Source organism: Nyctereutes procyonoides, unplaced genomic scaffold, assembly GCF_905146905.1.
Source record: "Nyctereutes procyonoides isolate TBG_1078 unplaced genomic scaffold, NYPRO_anot_genome, whole genome shotgun sequence".
Classification (NCBI taxonomy): domain Eukaryota; kingdom Metazoa; phylum Chordata; class Mammalia; order Carnivora; family Canidae; genus Nyctereutes; species Nyctereutes procyonoides.
Window position 1 is genome coordinate 24484041 of NW_026575030.1, and position 21880 is coordinate 24505920.

Below are 21880 nucleotides of genomic sequence, written 5' to 3' on the forward strand. Positions count from 1 at the left end.
AGGAGAGCAGAAACAGCTAAACCTAGAAGCTACTTTAGAAGAATTTAAAATGCCTTCTAGGGGATCCCTGGGTAGCGCAGCGGTTTGGCGCCTGCCTTTGGCCCAGGGCGCGATCCTGGAGACCCGGGATCGAATCCCACGTCAGGCTCCCGGTGCATGGAGCCTGCTTCTCCCTCTGCCTGTGTCTCTGCCTCTCTCTCTCTCTCTCTCTCTCTCTCTGTGACTATCATAAATAAATAAAAAAAATTAAAAAAAAAATCTTTAAAAAAAAAAATAAAATAAAATGCCTTCTAATTACCAGATAAATAAGCTAGTTTGAGAGAAAGGATTCATTACCTTCCTTGCTTCTTTACATATAGTAGTGTAGAGCAGTGGATCTAAGCCTTGAATACACATTAAAATCATCTAGATATTTTAAAAATTATAGATACCTAGGCCCCAATGTGCAGAGATACTGACTTAACTGCTCCCATATGGGGGACAGAGATCAGTCTTTTTAAAAAGATCTCCAGGAAATTCCTAGTTATATAACCTTGGGTATCTTTTTCTTTTCTTTTCTTTTCTTTTTTCCATCCCTTCCCTTCCTTTTCTTTTTTCTTTTCTTTTCTTTTCTCCTCTCTTCTCCTTCCTTCCTTCCTTCCTTCCTTCCTTCCTTCCTTCCTTCCTTCCTTTTCTTTCCTTTATTCCCCGCTTTCTAAAGTTTCTGACTTCATTCAGTTAATTTATCTCCAATATCTAGAGAAAGTTCCTACAGTAATATTTACCTAATAGGGTTAGTGTGAGGATTGAATAAAATGGTTTGTATAAAGTGCTTACATGGTATGTCTGATGTAGCAGGCATCAGTGGTTATTAATTTTCCCTGTCCCAGTGCACTTACCAAGAGCTATCACCATAAGTAATCCTGGAACGCCAAAAGCCAATGCATAGCAGTCTTCCCCAAAACACTGCACATCTCCTAAAAAAAAAAAAATTACTCTGAATCTTGAGTCTTTGATTTTCTATTCTATAAGCTCAGGTTTGTGAGGTCGTAGGCAGAGCCATCCTCTTTCTTCTCATCACCTAATCCATAATCCTTCTTTTGAGGCAGACAAATCAAGATTAAAAAAAAAAATCCCAGGGATCCCTGGGTGGCTCAGCGGTTTAGCACCTGCCTTTGGCCCAAGGTGCGATCCTAGAGTCCTGAGATCGAGTCCTGCGTCGGGCTCCTGGCATGGCCTGCTTCTCCCTCCTACTGTGTCTCTGCCTCTCTCTCTATGTCTATCATAAATAAATAAATAAATAAATAAATAAATAAATAAATAAATAAATAAATAAATAAATAAATCCTTTTAAAAAAATCCCCTCAGATTTTTAAGCCCTTGTAAAAGGAGAAGATAGACATCAGGAAGCCCTGAAAAGATTTTTGACTGGCTAAAGGAAAACCTTATACGAGGTCCCTCAGAAAAGATTCTAACCTCTCAGCATAGGTGTGATAAATGTAGAAATCAAGCTCCCTGCATTGATGGAGAGGTAGAAGACTGAGAAGTATCTAGTCCGTTCCTCTGCCTGAAAAAAAACCAGGACAAATCATCAGCGCAATGTGTCTTCTAGCTTCATATCCACCCCATATTCAGACTAAGCTGTAGGTACATACACAGAAACAGATTCAGATACTGTCTCCATGATATCTGAAAATCACATCTGATATTTTAACACATAAATCAAACATTTACTCATCTTTCAAACCCCCGTACCAACATTTTAACACTCTTATACCCCTCCTAGGCAAAAATGATCATCCTATACACTAAGCCACTTGTCTATTCTAATATTGATTCTTTGCATTAAATGTCTGTTTCCTTCAGTAGGCTGAGAGTTCCTTTAAAGCAGAAATCATATCTTATTCATTTCTGTAATCCCTACTACCTAGCATAGCACCTGACATATATTACAGACTCAACATATTTTTAGACTGAATTAGTTAAGTGAATGATTAACTGGGTTAAGTAATAGATGTTGTGGAATGTGTGGTAGGAATCGCACTAGAACACAGGACAGTGGATTAAGTTGTTGATTAAGCAAGGTAGTTCCCCTAGTGCTTATGGGAAGTCTGCCAAAGAATATGAAAAGAAATCCGTGGGCTTAGAAGTGGTTAGTGGAAACTTGGAGGTGGATTTGACTTATTACTGAAATGCCTTTGTGCAGCAGTTACCAAATGAAGCAACTTTAAAATAAAGTTGCTGATGCTTTATTCATTATGCCTCATTCTGGCACCACCGGTCTTTTCCTGACACAATAGCATAATCTGTCCTTCCCTAATGTAGTATTCATAGTGTGTTTGCTTCCTCTTCTGGTCCCCTTTTAAACCTATTCCACTCACCTATTTGTATAGTTCATTGTGCATAGAATCCCAAAGGCTGCCAAAGGTCGGTATTTCTCCAGTCAGCAAGCAATTATGATCTATGGTACCCCGGACAGATAAATAATATAAAATAATAGCTCAAATGGTCTGAAGGGTAGGAGAAACACAAGAAGCAGGACACAGAGAAAGAACAGAGAGAGAAAAACCAGAAACATGAGACGTAGCTATAGATGAGGGAATAATACATGAAGACAGGCAAAAAAGAAAATTGAGGGCTAAGAGAGGAAGCCAGAAATGTTGCCTATTTAAGAATAGACTATTTGCCTTGCTTACTTCTGACAGCTTCCTCATTTGGGCCCATTTTTAGCTTATTCATACTGGTCCCCCCCACCCACCCAACTAATAGTGGAAAATATTTAGGAAAGAGGGAATGATCATCCAGACAAGTTCATCTATAAAATCTCATTCTGTTTTATTCTGAATGATCATATTCCCTTTTCATGGGATCTCAGCCAGAGATGCTTACGTGATCCTACCTACACTGCTCATCACCTCCCATTCCTGAAGCGCCTACTAAGTTTCTTTTAAAATACCTGAAGTGAGAGTAAACTCACTACTTTAAACTCTATTTGAAATTTTCCTTCCATTGAGGAAAACACTTCTTATAGCTTTCACCCACTAATTCTGGTTTAATTACTGACATCCTTCCAATATCTATAGATAGCTATAATATCTTCTTTAATTCTTATCTTATCCAGGCTGAATTCCTAATTCCTTCAACCTTTCTTCATAAGATGTGTTTCAGTCCATTCAGCACCCTGGTCACTTTCCTTTGAACATATTCCAATGTTTCTCTCTATTAATGACCAGTACCCACCACTGAACAGATCTCCTGACCTGTGACTTACTTTAATCTTGGCAAATAGCTACCTGCCAGGTACATCTTTAATGCCTGCTCTACATTCTTGAAATCACAGAAATAACAGGATTCTTACATGTTTTTCTTCAAACTGGTCTCCACCAAAAGCTGCCACGCAGGGCTTGATACCTCCTGTTCCCAAAGCTATTAGACTCAGGCCAACCAATGATAGGACTCTGAAATGGAGAGGCAAGGATACTAACCATATTGATACTAAACACAACTGCAGAAATTGAATATAGAGATAAAAGAGAAAAAAAGTTATAAAAGGGCAAAGACCCCCTTCACATTTCTTCACATTTCTGTGGGCACTTTCCATCTACCTACACTCCTCAGAGAGACCCAGAGACACTTAGAATCTTTATGATCCTTGAGTCTTTGCTAGAAAGTATGCATTGCATAGGAAGGTTTTGTCTCTGGATAGTACCATTTATCCTTTGGGTGCAATAGGCAGAGGCAGATACTATAGGAACTTCAAAGTTAATTCACTGGTTCTCATTCTCATCTTAATTTAAGGGATACACCAATAGAAGGATCTTATAAACACCTATCCCACATACCCTTACTAACCACAAAACAAAATGTTAAAATTCATTATAATTAATAGAAGAATTGTTACTGATTTTTGATGGAACACAGAGAAGGAGGCATCTAATATTTATTAAAATTTAAAAATCTGAACTCATTGGATAAATACATATATAGCCACATTATAAACATGAATACCTATGATCTACTTCTTGAGCAACTGTAATCCTATCTACTTACTGAATCAACTGACTATCAGAATGTATCAAATGCCTCTGGCCCAATAAACATCAATAGCTTAAGTAAAAAGGGACAGAGCAACTGGAATATATGGAACTACACATAGATGGAAATAATCTAAGCTTTGAATAGGACTTCTATGATGTATTAAAATAAATATTATGCACATTTTTAATCCTAGCGTACAGATGTGTGGGTAGGTAAATAGGTGAGGAAATATGGGGGATATGATTCTAATAATTGTCTTTAAGCATATGATTTTTTATGAAAAGGATACTAGCTAGGCATTCTGCAAGTCTCCAAATGTTTAATAAAAACAAATGAGGACAGATAAAGTAGGAAAGAGTCCAACTGGTCATAAAGTACTTTTTTTTCTAACCACTTTGGTAATAAAACAATAAGTTGGAAAATAAAGGGACATCTCTGGTAAGAAAACAGAAAATCACCTGTAATGAATGTGTGAGACATTTATCTGTCTAATAGAACTGTGGTTCAGTTTATTCCATGATTTTACTCACGTGTGTACTGTTTGTCCACCTATTATTGGTAAGGCACCCAAGGACTTGACCATATGGCCAAGCACATACACCAAGGAGAGGTAGATGATTGTCCTGTTGAGACAGTTAAATCAGTCAGTCTATAAACAGTTAAGAAATGGGCAGAAGATATGAGTAGACACTTTTCCAAAGGAGACATACAGACACATGAAAAGATGCTCAACATCATTCATCATCAGGGAAATACAAATTGAAACCACAATGAGATACCAACTCACACCTGTCAGAATAACTAAAATTAACAACACAAGAAACAACAGTTATTGGCGAGGATGCAGAGAAAGGAGAACCCTCTAACACTGTTGGTGGGAATGCAAACTGGTACATCCACTCTAAAAAACAGTATGGAGGTCCCTCAACAAGTTCAAAATAGAACTACCCTATGGTCCAGCAATTTCACTATGAGGTATTTACACAAAGGATACAAAATACAGATTTGAAGGGGTACATGCACCCTGATGTTTATAGCAGCAGTATCAACAATAGCCAAATTATGGAGAAAGCCCAAATGTCCATCAAATGATGAATGGATAAAGAAGATGTGGTGTGTACATACAATGGAATATTACTCAGCCACCAAAAAGAATGAGATCTTGCCATTTGCAATGGGTTGGATAGAGCTAGAGTATATTATACTAAGTGAAATAAGTCAGTCAGAAAAAGACAAATACCCTATTTCACTCATGTGTAGAATTTAAGAAACAAAACAGATGAACATATGTGAAAGGGGCGGGGAACAAACTGTAAGAGACTCTTAATGATAGAGAACAAACTGAGGGTTGATGGAGGGAGGTGGGTGGGAATGGGCTAGATGGGTGATAGATATTAAAGAGGGCACTGTGATAAGCACTGGGTGTGGTATGTAAGTGATGAATCACTGAATTCTACTTCTGAAACCAATATATTTTTTTAAAGATTTATTTATTTATTTATTTATTTATTTATTTATTCATTTATTTATGATAGGCAGAGAGAGAGAGAGAGGCAGAGACACAGGAGGAGGGAGAAGCAGGCTCCATGCCGGGAGCCCAACGTGGGACTTGATCTTGGGACTCCAGGATCGCGCCCTGGGCCAAAGGCAGGCGCTATACCGCTGAGCCACCCAGGGATCCCCGGAAACCAATATTATACTGTATGTTAACTAACAAAAATTTAAATAAAAACTAAAAAAAAAACATTTGAGAGACTTAAGTAATAGACTCAGAATTCATACTGTTCTCAATGCCAGGATAAATGGAGTAGGAGGAGGAAGGCGTGGAGGAGGAAAGAACTGCCTGGAAATGTACATAGAAATAGTAATGGTCAATGAAGTAAACAGACCAGAAAAAGAGAGAGCAACTCTTTACCCTGTAGTGTTGGAGGTAATGGGCATTCCCGTCAAGCTCCTTTTTTATATTTGACCTGTCCCTCACTTACCCCCACACATACACAGTATCCACAGGATGGATTTGCAGCCAATGATTTTTTTTTTTTTTAAAACTAGGAGAACTAGGACAAGAAAATACTTTGACCTGAGGTGTTTTTATCAAAGAATGTCTTTGACTCTAGGAACCAATAGAGGTCGAGAAAAACCTCCAGATAAACAGGAAAAAGGGATGGCTAACACAAAGAACTTTCCCTAAGCCCAACCACTGGGATATATAGAAAGATAAAGGGCTCTCAGGTTTAGCCTGGTCACTTGAACATTTGGGTTAATTGTAATCCCCATCACAGTTACCTCATGTTCAAGTTCCCAAAGGTAAAAAAGGAGTCAGAGACTATGAATAGACTGCCCGGAGATAAGTAAGCAGGAACTTCTTGCTGTATTATTTGTCCAAGAAATATGAATGGCAAATAGAAGTAGAACAGTGAGGAATTCCAGGAAGAACATATATAGAGATTTACACATTGAAATATGCCATACTACCACATATACAATATATTCCTTATGTGCATTACTACATCAGCATTCTCTTTATATATATGTAGAATAAGTAGTATAAGTAGTAGTACTAGAAGGAACTTTGGAAATTATATGGTTTACATCTGTGATTTTAAAGTGTTATATGCTGGAATATAAAGAATGAAATGAAAGTATCAGAGAGAGGCTGGAGATGCCAACAGTCTCAAGTTGTGTCTTTCTTGTTCTAAATGCCTAATCTCTCTAGGTTGGCTCTCCAGGGAAGGGACTTTAGGGGGTTTATAATGGCAAGTAGGGTATCAGAGGTTGGGTGACTAATCTAAGGCATTAATTGATTAAGGCAATTAACATCAGAGGGAGGGGGCAGGCTTTCCCAAAAGGCCTTGTAGCATCTTCTAGAGAAAAGTTTTCTTTGTTGGAACAAAAAGAATAAGTAGAATGGGAATAAAAAGGATTGAGGGGCACCTGGTTGGCTCAGTGGTTGAGCATCTGCTTTTGACTCAGGGCATGATCCCGGGGTCCTGGGATTGAGTCCTGCATAGGGCTCCCTGCAGGGAGTCTGATTCTCCTTCTGCCTGTCTCTGCCTCTCTCTGTGTGTCTCTCATGAATGAATAAATAAATAAATAATCTTAAAAAAAAGAGAGAGAGAGATTGAGAAAAGGTCAGCTATCATGAACCCAAACACGATGATTTCTGGTAGATCATCAGAGAGAAAAAAACAAGAGTGTGAGTTAGAGTAGTAGAGTCTAAGCAACCTTTTAGGTGAAAAGCTCAGGGAATTAGTCTAAGATACGAAGAATATAAGAGAGGAAGCTATTGGCAGGAAACTTTAACAGAAAGAGAAAGAAGTCAAGATAGTTGGGACATTCTGCATTTGAAAGGAGGTCATTGAAATGCTAAGCATAGGAAATAGAACCCTTCTGGATAGACTTGACCAATCTTCCAATTGCAAATGAGGAATGTGAAATCCCAGAAAGGACATTCCTAAAGTGACATTCTTGGGGTGCCCGGGTGGCCAGGTTGGTTGAGCATTTGACTCTTCATTTTAGCTCAGGTTGTGATCTTGGACATGTGGAATGGAGACCCGTGCCATGTCAGAGCTGAATGTTGAGTATGCTTGGAGTTTCCCTCTCTCCTCCCTCTGCCCCTCCCTGATCACGTGCTTTCTCTCTGGCTCTCTCTCTCTCTCTTAAAAAGAAAAAAATAAATAAGTAAAGTGATGTTCTAATTAATTAGTATTAGGGTTAGGTCTAGAGCTTCTACTGTTTAACTTATAGCCTAGTGTTCCTTTAGTTTTATTGTAGACAGGTTAATGTGACAAAGGAAAGTCAAGAGGAGGAAGTTTTAAGTTTTATTTCACCACCAAAGCCATGGTTAATTAGAGCTTAGGAACTGAGAAGGAGTATGTGAAATGATGGCAGAGAAAGAGACCTAGCATGAAAAGGGTCAGCTCTGATGAGACAAAAAAAAAAAAAAAAAAAAGAGGAGATGGAAAGGACATGCTCTAGACCTACTCAGAGAAAGAAAAGAGAGTTGTAGAGATGACATCCAAAAGCATATTTGGCAATAAACACATTTAAGAGAACGATTGTAAGCATGAATCCATAGGCATGGGCTACAGGGTATAAAAACCACACTAGAGATTATTACTAAAAACATCTGGCTCTTTTTAAAAGCAACTTGACATAAAAAATATTATTCTAGCATGCAGTTAAGCCTCTCAGTATGCTTCAATTTTGAAGAAATCTTTTTTTTTTATTTTTATTTATTTATGATAGTCACACAGAGAGAGAGGGGGGGGGCAGAGACACAGGCAGAGGGAGAAGCAGGCTCCATGCACCGGGAGCCCGACGTGGGACTCGATCCCAGGTCTCCAGGATCGCGCCCTGGGCCAAAGGCAGGCGCCAAACCGCTGCGCCACCCAGGGATCCCGAAGAAAGTCTTTTTAAAAATGAATGAAAGTACTATGTCATGTATGAGAGTCTTTTATTCTATAAAATTTATTTATTGAATAAAGACCATGGCTTACACTTTTTATTCTTCATATAGTGCCAATCTCCTATCTGGATGGACTTGGTCATCCTATAATAGCAAACATAAATCTTAGACACCTTCCGTGCTCGCTTCGGCAGCACATATACTAAAATTGGAATGATACAGAGATCAGCATGGCCCCTGAGCAAGGATGACACGCAAATCTTAGACACCTTCCCACCATCCTTCTCTCAAGTCAAGAAACTGTGTTTACTACTGTGGTATGGTTGTAGCTATATATTAATTAAATGCTGATTAAACACTTTAGAACAATGAATATATATATATATAGCCCAAGCAAGATATAAACCAAGGTTTACTAAAGAGGATTCCTTGGAACACTAGGTCCACAAAATATTCTGAAAAACTATTCCATGGTCAATAATTATAGGAATCACTACATACCATAACCTTCTCTTACAGATCGTACCATGTTTATTAGCATGTTAAAGACTATTTAAGAAGTCATGCAGTAAAGAAATCTTTTTAACTTTATGCAGCCCAGTATTTTCAAAACTTACTTGACAATGAGAGCTTTATCTTCCTATGTTACACTCACTGTATCCTATCAACCAATTTCAACAAAATGCACTTTGAGAAATACTAATTAAAACAAATCCATAGATGACAAGACTATAGGAAATAATTTGGTGATGGACAGCCAAGATCCATCTTTAGCCTATGAGGATAATACTATAGGAGACAACTAAAACATTATCCCATAAATGTCTCTTGGTGCTATTTTGAGAGACTTAAAAGATATGGAACTGAATAGACCATCAGCCTAACTCATGGAAATATTTATTGTATTCTTAAGAAGGAAACCACAGAAAGAGGCTAGAGATAAGAAACAGTAAAACAGCTGAGAAGAGGAACTCGTAAGAATATACTAAAGGATGACTTAATCCGGAGAAGAGATGGAGAGTATTTAAAATAACTAACCACATTGAGGTCTCTAAAATTATAAATTTCCCGGTGGGTAAGAAATTTATCATCCCTGAGATCAAAACAAGAATTGATCTTAAACTACAGAATGGAAGATTAAAATCAGATTTAGGAAAAATAAAAATAAAAACAATTCCTGACTGGAAAGGATGTAAAAAATTGGAAAAACTGATAATGAAGAGAAATAGTCTTTCTGTGTTGTTAGTCTTAGAGAGATGCTTATTTGTCATAGATGATGTAAGTATCTTCTTGTTTGGAAGCAAGATGTTAGAAGTGGCAAAACCTCTGTACAATGCATCTGCCATGTGCCCACCCATCTTCCTTACTTGAATTTTCCCAGCCATGAGTCAGCAATGGCTGCTCCCAGGATGGGAGTGAAATAACAGAGGCTGCTGAAGGCATGGTATATAGATGTGGAAGTATCTTCGCTCCAGTGCAGGAAATACAGGAAATACAGGGTCAGCACAGCTGAGGTGGAATAGGGAAAACAAAAAAAAGATAGATGCATTAAAGTGATTTATGCAGAAGTGCATTTTATCTCTTGTCTTTGAAGGTGATCTCGAGCTTCAACACTCATATTAGTGAAGTGACTGTGGGGTGACTGCCAGGCAGTAGCAGCAGGCCCATGGGAATTATGAGAGAGAATGGGGCTATGCTTCCTGCACAAATGCAATCCTTCTCCCTTCAGTTCATATGCAAACATAGCAGCATTTAAGCCAATCACAAAGATCATATGGTGCTTCCAATGTCCCTACCTTCTCCCCAACAATAATATAGTTCACAACTTGAGAAATAAATGCGAAAATGGAAGTTTTCACATTTTTATTATTACAGACTGTGTTCTGGTTTCTGTTAGGTCTGTCTGTTTTTTGGCTTGTATGAGTTATTAGGTGAAATCCCATGAGGTATTTATTGGCAGTGCTGGCCAAAGGAAAAGACCAATTTGAATGAAGGCGAGAAGGGTGGATAAGAGAAATAAGTGCATAAAGAAGACGACATTCTTTGGGATGTGGATGAGGATGAGTGGAGTAAAGGAAGACCTTGAAAATTACCTTTCATGCCATAATAGGAAAAGCGCTCACAGAATTCATTTACCACAATGAAGGCAATGCTCAGTGGATAGTTGGAGCCACAGATTTTCTATGAAATAAAAAGACAATGGTTCAAGCATGAGCTTTCCTACCCCCTTTTTAGATTGCTTTCCTACTCCCTTTTTGTTTAGATTGCTCTAAACAGAAAATTTTATTTATTTTAAATCACCATGATAGGTAATGTGAAGCAATGGCTCCGACTCCTCATGAAACAGCTATTAGCACACTGAAAGTGCTTGCGTTGCTGACTTAGGAGTGATAGAAGCTATTCTGAATATTCCTTTGCTCTTGATTCATTTGATATGGAAGTGCTCAGACATTTCCTTGATCCTAGACACCAGGACCTGCTCATCTTCCTACAACTACTAACTGAAAAGCCTGTGGCTCTGGGCAGGATAATGAAAAATCATACTTATTTCTAAGAAAAGAACAAAGAATTAGCCTATGGAGCACTTGCTGTCCAAGCAGTTACATTTACAGGTCACTAACCTCCTTAGCGCTACTGTTCTGAACTAACCTCTCTTGTCCCCACCTGCCCTATTCATCATGCTGAGAGGAATCCTGGCAATATGATAAGCTTCCCATTCAGAGCCTACTAGAGCCAGCCTCAGAACCCAGTTAGATTCCTAACAGTAAGCTGATTGATCATCTTAAACTTGGGCAGAGAGTTCTTAAATCATGTAACATTAAATGTCCACTCTTCCTATGAAAGACATTCTGTAACATTTTCTTTTTAATCCTATTGGACATTAAAAGGACTATGCTATAGCATGTACCATATCAGTCAGTGTATAATGAATGTTATGCTTATTTCAGATCCCTACCTAAGATAGCTATCTGAGGTGGGGATGGAGATATCTGTACTTGGGACAGTCAAATCTCATCATGAAATGTATATTGCCTCTTATTTCATAAGAAATATATGCATCTTTGTAAGCAGCCTTAAATTGTTTAGGACCAGAAGATATATAATTAACTAAATAAATAATAAAGTAATAAATTATTTTCATTTTTTTACCTTATGGATAGATATGAAGAATCCTCCTAAATATTAATACATGTTAATATATTTACTTATTTGAAAGACACAATAAACTGGCTTCTCACCTTCCCACATCACAGTTTGAGAATTATAAAACCTGGAGTTTAATTAACACACTTTACTACTGGCAACGGCTGTATTAACATACTGATGCTGGCGATGCCACTAAACCTGTCTTTATGTTCAATTCTGTTATTCCAGAGAAATGAGAATTCTACCACCACTTCAGCAAATATTGACTATTATTGCTATATCCTCTCCACTTACAGGATTTTGATATGAAGATTTAATGACATTGTGAATTTGGAAGTGTTTAACAACTATATAATACCAACATTACTATTCTTTGTTTCTTTGTCCTGTCCTCCACTATAAACTGGCACACATCATAACAGAAATTGGATGTATTCTAAAACTTTGGTGTCCAGCATAAGATTCTGAATACAGGGGGAACTAAGGGCTGAGTTTTTATATTGGTGAAGAAAGAACAATCACACACAGTTCTCCAGGCAAGAATGCTTGCCAAGTTTCCCTGGATATTCAAATTGCTTCTTTTTTTTCACCCCAGAGAAACTCAGAATATACAATGAGATACAGCAAAGTCCTGGATCCCAACTGAAGAACTCCTAACTACTCTTCCTGCTGCTTCTCCTAAGTAAAGGAAACTTCTGTTTAGATTTGGTTTTCAGGTTAATTCTAACTCCAAGTGAGAATAGTTTTTGATACCCTAATGCAGCTCAGCCTGACGCTCCAGAGGCCAAGAAGTAGAACCAAAAGAACAATTCTGTTCCTGTCAGAAGCAGAACTGAATCTGGGGACTCACCGGAGGTGGCGTCTTTGGAAGGCTGAGGGGTCGGGATGGTACCTCTTCAGTGGAGACAGGTAAAAAAAGAGTTTCCTTGGATTCATTTTTCTGGAAAGGATTCATAGCTGGCTCCTTACTCTTGCTCTCCTCAAGCATTTGGCTTTGGTAGGCAGTTGGGACAGCTGCCAGCCTACTGTAAAACCGGACACTGGGAGTGAACTAGGTTTAACCCTATGCGTGTCAGCTTTCAGTAACTGCCTGGCCCAAAGCAAAGCACAAAGCTATAGGGAAAGAAAGGGCTGGGTCTCCAAGACTAGTTCAAAATAATGATTAAGTAACAGGTCAAGCATGAGGAAGTAAGAATAACATAGCACAAGATGGGGCAAGATAGTGCTAGGGAATTGCAAGAGTGCAAAACAGCTAAGAATGCCTCAAGTATATATTTAAAAACCGATTTCAGAAAAAAAAACCTGATTTCAGGGTCACAGTAGCTGCCATTTATTGAACATCTATTCTAGCCAACAATAATATATCTATCATCTCTATCTGTCTCTAATTCTTAGCACAATTCCCACTTTATAGGAACTAATCTCCCAAGAGTTTGAGTAATTTGTCCAAAGACATGAGGCAGATCTGGAATTTTAACTGTCATGAGAGATGGGAGATTTGTGTCAGTAATGCCTGTGGTCATTATTCAGGAGTGGAGGGTATGGAAATAGAAATGTAGGAATATAGGGGAATTGAAATGCATTGAGAAGGGAAAGTCATCACAAAATTGAATTTGCAAAGACAGAAAGGATACTGATTTTGGTTTTCAACATAATGAAGTTCAACTAGAAATAGCCTATAAAAAGTTAAAGAGATGGAGCTAAAGAAATGAGAGAAAAGTTATGGTGATGCACATTTGCGAATCATTCTTCTTTACTAAATTCATTCCTTGTGTTTTCATCACTTCAAGATGAATTCATTAATAAATAAAATTCAATTTGAGCAAACATTATGAAACAGATACTTTCCTTTAAAAATATTAAATTATATTAATTTATTTAGAGAGCATGCATGCATACAAGTTGGGGGAAGGGGTAGAGGGAGAGAGAATCTCAAGCAGACTCTGCTGAGCACAGAACCCTATGCAGGGCTTGATCCCATGACCCTAAGATCATGACACTAACTGACTAAGCCACTCAGGTACCCCATGAACTAGTTACTTTCTAGGTATTATTGCAAACATGATTTTCCTTAATACTTAGTAGATAGAATCCCAAATGACTCCAGAATAGAATATTTAGCCCTTATCAGAGGAAGAACAAGAACAAGTATGATGATGATAGATGCATTTTATGCAGTAAGTCAGTGGAGTAAAAGAAGAACAAAAGAGTATGCTGCCCCTCCAGTTGTTAGTGAAAAGAAAAAGAATCACCAGAGAGCTATAAGAAAAATGAGGGCTAAATCAACAAGGAGATCAGAAAACAAGAGAATTATTTTATTTGAGAATATGAGAGAGAGGGGATCCCTGGGTGGCTCAGCGGTTTGGCGCCTGCCTTTGGCCCAGGGCGCAATCCTGGAGTCCCGGGATCGAGTCCCATGTCGGGCTCCTGGCATGAAGCCCACTTCTCCCTCTGCCTGTGTCTCTGCCTCTCTCTCCTCTCTCTATGACTATCATGAATTTAAAAAAAATATATAAAAAAAAGAGAATATGAGAGAGAACCTATAACTCTATGCTTTGCAAGTTTCTTACATTATCTGAGTAATTTGTTGATGAACAAGCCCAGAGCAAACTCTACCTCAGACTTTGACCGTATCTTTTCACTCATCACTCCTTTCCCCCACCAACCTTTAACCAAAGAAGAGTCCAGCTTCATTTCTGACTGTGGCATTAATGATTAAGCTTTCAAAAAAAGTTATTCTTTCAAAAAGCATTACTCCTTCTGACCTAGTTTGGTTATAACTTTGAATACAAAACAAATAAATAGTCATAATTTATTAGTCAAGTTAACCTGAAATGCCTTGAAGATCTAATTATATCAATGGTTCCCTCTGCTCTGGCCTTTTACCTCTAGAATAGCATTTGACCTGGCAGAGAACCTATAGATACAACACACCTACAGATACAATGCACCGACTCATTTGTGCTCAAAAGTACCCCAAATACCAAACTTTAGAGTATTGGTTCTCTGATATTCCTTTTTTAGATGAAGCTCTACTTTTGATTATGGTAATATAATACAAGCAATCACAGAATCAAATAATATCAGAGATGGAAAGTTAATTTTGTCCTATGTAAACTAAAGTTCCCTTATGGTGAGAGTGATGTAGGGTAATCCATTCACATATATATTTATTTCTTCATATATATAATGTATTTATATATATATTCCAGAATAATTCATACACATATATATGTATGTACGCATATGTATGTGCACATACATGTATACACCTACACAGACTTGCAGGCCTTTTTCTTGAAAATTCTTATTCAATAGATTTAAGTAGGGATCCAAGAATCTCTGTTTTTTTTTTTTTTTTTAAAGATTTATTTATTTGTTCATTCAGAGAGAGCAAGAGAGAGGCAGAGACACAGGCAGAGGGAGAAGCAGGCTCCATGCAGGAAGCCCGATGTGGGACTCGATCCCCGGTCTCCAGGATCACACCCCGGGCTGCAGGCGGCGCTAAACCGCTGCACCACCAGGGCTATCGAATCTCTGTTTTTTTTTTTTTTTATGATAGAGAGAGAGAGAGAGGCAGAGACATAGGCAGAGGGAGAAGCAGGCTCCATGCACCGGGAGCCCAACGTGGGATTCGATCCCGGGTCTCTAGGATCGCGCCCTGGGCCAAAGGCAGGCGCCAAACCGCTGCGCCACCCAGGGATCCCCCGAATCTCTGTTTTTTAAGAAGCACCTAGGTTGATTCTTATGACAGGAATTTAGAGAACACTGGTTTGAAATCCCTCTCCTAGTCTAGCTTATAGAGTATTAGAGGAGAGCTCAGAGGGACAGAGCAAGTATTAGAACTCTAGCTACCTGTGGCCTATTCTATAGCCCTTTCTATCATAAATCATGGTGTCTCTTACACCCTATCATTTTTGCTCAGTTGAAACCAGACAGAAGAATAAAAAGGAAGAAATCAAAGAGAAAAGCAAGTCCTAGATAGAAATGAGCATAAACTCTTCAGAGACAAAAGAGGTAATAAAGGTGGAAGAATGTAAAATATCAGTGTAAGAGTAAAAAAATACTATGGCCTTGGTGGTTATGTTAGTAGAGTGATTATCTTATACTCATATTCAGAAAGGAGACTGAAGCTCTAAAATGATAGACACTAATATAGTCAAAGAGAAATAAATCAAAAGAGAACATGTTTAACAAGGTATATGAATATAGAATCAGTACACAAGGGGCACCTGGGTGGCTTAGTTGGTTAAATGTCTTCCTTCGGCTCAGGTCAAGATCCCAGCATCCTGGGATTAAGCCTCGGGTCAGGCTCCCTACTCAGTGAGGAGTCTACTTCTCCCTCTCCCTCAGCCCCTCCACTTACTTATGCTCTCTCTCTCTCTCAAAAAAAAAAAAAAATTAAAAAGAATCAGTACACAAAAGTAAATTTACTTAAATATCAGCAAAAACAGATAGAAAAGGGAATTTTAAAAGTGATACCAGCTATAATTGTTATAAAAATACCTAGAAATAAATCTAGTAAAAGATGTCTAAGACCTCAATGTTAATGTTAAACACTATGATATATTATTGAAAGAAATTGAAAAAAATCTAAATAAATAGACATTGCATGCTCATGGGTTAGAAATTTCAGATTATAAAGATGTCAATATTCTAAATCAACCTGTTGTTTCATTACAATATCTCAATAGGTTTTGTGATTGTAGAAAATGACAAGTAGATTTTTAAAATTCATATGGAGATGCAAAACGCCAAGAATAGCAGGATGCCCGGATGGCTCAGTGGTTGAGCCTCTGCCTTTGGCTCAGGGTGTGATCCTGGGGTCCTGGATCAAGTCCTACACTGGGCTCCCTGCATGGAGTTTGTTTCTCCCTCTGCCTATGTATCTGCCTCTCTCTGTGTCTCTTCTGAATAAATAGACAAAATCTTTAAAAACAAAACAAAAAAAATAAAAAGCCAAGACTAGCAAAGGCAATCTTGAAGAATAATAGTGGAGGACTTGCACTACCCAATATAAAACCTATTATAAAACTTGTAATTAGAGTTGAATCAACACAATATGGCAACAAATGGAACAAAACAGAGCACCTGCTGAGACATCATTAATGACAAAGTTGACAATGCAGTGCAGCAGGGGAAATGATGGCATTTTCAATAAACACCACATCTGGATATCCATATGGGAAAAAAATTAATTTTAACCCTATGTTAAGTATCTTACAACTCTTATGTTACATATCTTACACCATACATAAAAAACAATTCTGTATAGTTTAAGGATCTGTTGGTTTTTTTTTTTTTTTAAATAAAGCTTTTAGAGGAAAACATCTTTATGTTCTCCGTGGAGTATGCTAAGATTTCTCAAATAAGACATAAAATATGGTTACTATAAAAGAAAACCAATTGATATTTTGGACAGTATTAAAATTAAGAACTTCCATTCACCAAAATATATGTTAAGAGTGAAAAGACAAATTACGGAGTGGGAGAAAATATTCATATTACAAACATCTGTCAAAGGGTTTGTGGCCAGACAAATAATTTCAAAATATCAGTAACAAAAAGATGCATTTCCAGGTTGTTGAGAGTTTCCTGTTATAAATAATATAGTCCTAATAATTTTGTATATAAGTCAAATGTATTAGAAGGATAAATATCTAGAATTCAGATTGCCAAGACAAAAGCATATGTTTTTAGAATTTTTAGAACTGCCTATACATTTCCTTTGTTCATTTTTTTCCTTTGTTCATTTTCTTAGTGAGTTGTTTCTCCCCTTCTTGTAAGTTTATAAAATCTGTATTATTGATATTAATGCTGTCATTGCGCTGCAAATATTTTTTTCAATGACCTTGTATTTGGACTTTTAAAATTAAATATAACTTAAAATGCACAAATCTTAAGTGTAAAACTCCATTTTATTACTTGTGCAATTCACACAACCATCACCCAGATAAGATAAAATATATGTAATATATTTCTAGCACCTCAGTGCTGAAATCCTTCAGAGAATGATACTTGCTGCTTCCCTTTGTCTCCCAAACTGTATCCCTCAAGGTAATCACTTTTCTGACTTCTATCACCATAGATTTGTTTTGTTATGAATTTAAAATAAATGGAATAATATTGTTCGTATTCTTTGTGTTTGGTTTTTTTGCTCAACACTATGTCTGTGAGATTCATCTATTTTATTGTCTGTAACAAGACTTTTTTTTCCCCTGTTGTTCAGTAGAATTCACTATGTAAATATGCCACAATTTATTTCCCCATTCTTTTGTTGATGGACATTTGAATTGTTTCCAGTTTCAGGGTTGTTTATTGTCAGCTGGGTTTAAGCTAAGAACTATTTCCAGGAATCATCTTCTCTGGATGGGTGTAGGCTAGAAAAACTTGCGTGAGATTTAGAAGTGGAAGTGAAGCAATATATATTACTGGAGTAGTCAAAGACCAAATATCTTGAACCACTAAGGCTTTGTCCTTTGTTGATGAATCCACGTGTGTAGAGGAGAGAGTTCAAAGGTTAGGCTGTTTTTGTCTTCCCAGATTTTACTTTTTGTCAGGCCCTTTTTCAGTGCCCTGTGCACAAGCACTTAGCTCCAGGGTTAGTTAGGAGTGTATGAACAGCTTGGGGAATCTCTGGTTCCTGCTGTGTATTTGTCTAGCCTCAGCTCAATTGTCATTTCCCCAACAAGGATTACAACCTCAGGCTACTAGGGCTAAGTTCTTGGCTCTTCTCTACTGGTCAGCATCTGAGAGATCATTTCCATGTAAAATGTTGTAGGGCATTTTAGGCATGGCATCCTACTCCTACAAATTGAGTGAGTCTCCTTCATGAAGGCAGAGTAGGAAAACTATCAACCTTTTTAGGATACATTTTTATGATATTTTTCCTATTCTTGAGTTCTTAATCTTGACTCATCTCAATAAATTGGAAAGTACTAAAGAAATTATTATAGGAATGATATGTGAATTATATAATTCCTGAATTCTGACATGTCTAAGAATGTCTTATCAAACTACAGATGACATTTAATGTATACACTATAGGTCACACTTATATCCTTGTACAGATGCAGCTTTCCTAACTTTAGTGCTTTTGTAGTGTTACGGAATGGTTCAATCCCATTGGTTTTTGTTCCTTTGTAGCAACTTACTTTTCCTACTTGTAAATATATAACATCATCATTTTCATCAAACCATTCATAACAGGTAAAGTAAAATGATATACACTTATATTCATCCTTAATCAGTATAGAGAATGATACTCTAAGTATTCAGACTTTAAGAGTATGTTTCATTTATGGGGGAAATGATGAGGAAAAGGATGAGCTGTTTTGATTGTAAGAGGTATAGTTTAAGAACATAATGTTATGTAGCTGGCATTATCAGCTCAGACCACCATGTACTCTTTTCTGGTACAGTAATCACTACTCAAAGAAATTTTAGCAGAACAACTTTTAGTAAAAACCATTATAATTTGTATTATTATGTTAAAATGACAAGCATGTTTTACTAGCTACTATAAATATTTGTTTGAGCTTGTTTTAGTTAAGTAATAAATGACATAGCTGTGGTTCTCAGATAAGTATTGATGAATAAAATAGATATAAAAATGAAGATAACAAATAGATTAGTTAGCTGAAAGTAGGCCAAAGAAAGGGAAGGAGAAAGAGAGAAGAAAGTAAGAGAGATTAAAACTAAAACTTTAGGGATTAAAAAAAAATTCCAAACTACATAAATTCCTATGGTAAAAGGCAATTATGACAACAGTTTTTATTCAACTCCACTGCCATTAACTTGGAAGAAGCCAAAATTCTTTCAGTAGGTTAGAGAATAAGTAAACTTCGGTACATCCAGACAATATAGTGTTTTTCAGTGCTAAAAAGGAATGAGCTATGAAGTCATGAAAAAGACATGGAAAAAACTGAAGTACAAATTTAAGTGAAAGAAGCCAGTCTGAACAGGTACTGTATGATTCTAATAATATGACGTGCTGGAAAAGGCAAAACTAGGGAGACAGTGAAAGATCAGTGGCTACCAGCAGTTGGGGGTGGGGGGAAGAGGAAAAGCACAGGATTTTTAGGACAGTGAAACTATTCTGTTTGATGCTACAATGATGGATACGTATAACTGCACATTCGTCAAAACCCGCAGAATGTACAATACAGAGTGGACTCTAATGCAAATATGGACTGTAGGTGATGGCATGTCAATGTTAAGATTCATCAATTGTAAAAATGTATCACTCTGCTGCAGGATGTTTATAGTGGGGCAGTCTGTGTATAGAGGGGAACAGGGAATATGGAGAATTCTCTGTAGTTTCTGCTCAATTTTGTCATGAACCTAAAACTGCTCTAAAAAGTGAAGTTTTATTAAAAAAAAAAAAGAAACTTAAAAAAGAAAAAAAGAAGAAAAAGAACTTGCTGCTGATCAGTGGCTCTCAACTATAATCTAATATTAATATTTATCATTTTCCCCAAATTCAAAAATACTGTAGATGTAAATACTAATTATTTATCTACTTAACACTTAACTGCTTATGTTTTCTCAAAAGCAAAATTTTAAAATGACAAAAGATAAGAGATACAAAAACAGTTTTTTCATTAAAACAATTATGTAGGGCAGCCGGGGTGGCTGAGCAGTTTAACACCGCCCTGGGTGTGATCCTGGAGACCCAGAATCGAGTCCCATGTCAGGCTCCCTGCATGGAGCCTGCTTCTCCCTCTGCCGGTGTCTCTGCCTCTCTCTCTGTGTCTGTCATGAAGAAATAAAATCTTAAAAAATAATAAAACAATTATGTAGCTTTACTTTTACCTTAACTTATTGCTTAATTTTGTCAAGAATTAAAGTATTCTTAACCAAAATTTAAGGACTATCAGATAGAAAAGGCTCAGAGATGTAATTAAAACCATGGACATTTATTATAAATCAATTATTTTGACATTTCACAATCAGAAAGCAGTAGTGTGGTAAAACAGTGTGAACTTGAACTCTTTAGAACACCTGATCTGACACTTGTTAACAATATGTGGGCAAGTTACCTAACCACTGTTTTCTCATCTGTAAAACCTAATAAATGGAAAGCACATGAAAATGCTACACTTAAAAAAGGTCAAAAATATAATATCAACTGAAAATTCTGAATCACATTTAACTTCTTTTATCATCAAAAGTTAAGATACATTTTCTTCAGTCTTAGGAATCTCTAGTCTTAATATAAAGTAAATTATCACATCTTACAAATTTTATATTTATAGCTGGATGTTTCTTCAATCATCACTGTCACTTCCTGATTCACTCAGCTGCAAATCATTTCCTAAAATAAAAAAATAGTAGAACTGTAGCAATTATTTAATATTTTCATATTTACCATACTTATTTTTGGATAACATAAATATCATGCAAAATATAATACCAACAGTGATTCCGTTTGAACCACCATTTTGTAATGACAAAATAATTAGATTGCTTGTCCTATAATTTAGTCACATCATTAATAATTCCAAAAATTAATACTGCTCATAAAAACATACATCATCAATCTTCAGCATAGTTTTAGTATCATCTGGCAACTATGTCAGTCTTTTTTAACACCACCTTTCTTTGTTACTCCTACTGATTAAATTATATCAGGTGATGAGTAAAATGCGGTTTAGAAGATCAGCCTAAATCATTTTGAAGAATAAAAAAAAAAACCTACTTAAAACTAATTCATACTTAAAATTCAGTCAAAATATTAAATAATATATGTTAAGAGTAACTCATCATTGGTTCTTTTTGTAATTCATTGATGTGCTTACAGACATGGAACTTATATTCCAGTGGAGGGAGATAGATAGTAAATAAACAAATATATAATATGATGCCAAACAGGGATAAATACTATGAAAAAATGAAGGTGGGTATGGGAAGAGTGATGAGAGGTGCTATTCTAGATAGGATAGTTGGGAAGGCTTCCTTGAAGGATGACATTTGAACAGAGATCCAAATGTAGAAAGTTATGAAAATGTGGATGGAAGGCAGGTACTGTCCAGGCTCAGGGAACAGCAAATACAAATGCCCCAAGGCAGAAGCATGCTTGCTGTGTTCTCTGACTGTAGGAAGGCCCTGAGGCTTGAGTGGAATGAATGAGGAAGAGATGATAAGAAATGAGGTCAGAAAGATATCCAGAAGACCATGATTTCTAGGTTATCATAAAAACTTTGGATTTTGTTTGATATGTAATGGGAATTCATCAGAAAATTTTAAGCAAGCAACTGACTTGAAATGTTTTACAGTGAAAAAAAAATATATATATATATATATATG

At 36.8% G+C, this 21880-nt stretch overlaps 2 protein-coding genes and 1 non-coding gene across 3 annotated transcripts in view; 1 reads left to right on the forward strand and 2 right to left on the reverse strand.

Moving 5' to 3' along the window:
• The window catches only part of SLC15A2 (solute carrier family 15 member 2), a 36559-nt gene extending 23985 nt beyond the window's left edge, over positions 1-12574 (reverse strand). The window contains exons 1-7 of the mRNA XM_055315833.1: positions 12423-12574; positions 10519-10606; positions 9793-9934; positions 4548-4640; positions 3338-3437; positions 1456-1546; positions 879-956 (exon numbers count right to left, since the gene is read on the reverse strand). Of these exons, the coding sequence (XP_055171808.1) occupies positions 879-956; positions 1456-1546; positions 3338-3437; positions 4548-4640; positions 9793-9934; positions 10519-10606; positions 12423-12560 (730 nt within the window). The 5' untranslated portion in view covers positions 12561-12574. The remainder of the gene's footprint in view (positions 1-878; positions 957-1455; positions 1547-3337; positions 3438-4547; positions 4641-9792; positions 9935-10518; positions 10607-12422) is intronic.
• On the forward strand, positions 8604-8707 carry LOC129504052 (U6 spliceosomal RNA). Its single transcript, XR_008663288.1, has one exon. It is a non-coding gene; the product is annotated as a U6 spliceosomal RNA (small nuclear RNA).
• A 7947-nt stretch (positions 12575-20521) lies between the features above and the next one.
• Positions 20522-21880, reverse strand: part of EAF2 (ELL associated factor 2) — a 33985-nt gene continuing 32626 nt past the window's right edge. The window contains exon 6 of the mRNA XM_055316318.1: positions 20522-20888. Coding sequence (XP_055172293.1) covers positions 20842-20888 — 47 coding nt within the window. The 3' untranslated portion in view covers positions 20522-20841. The remainder of the gene's footprint in view (positions 20889-21880) is intronic.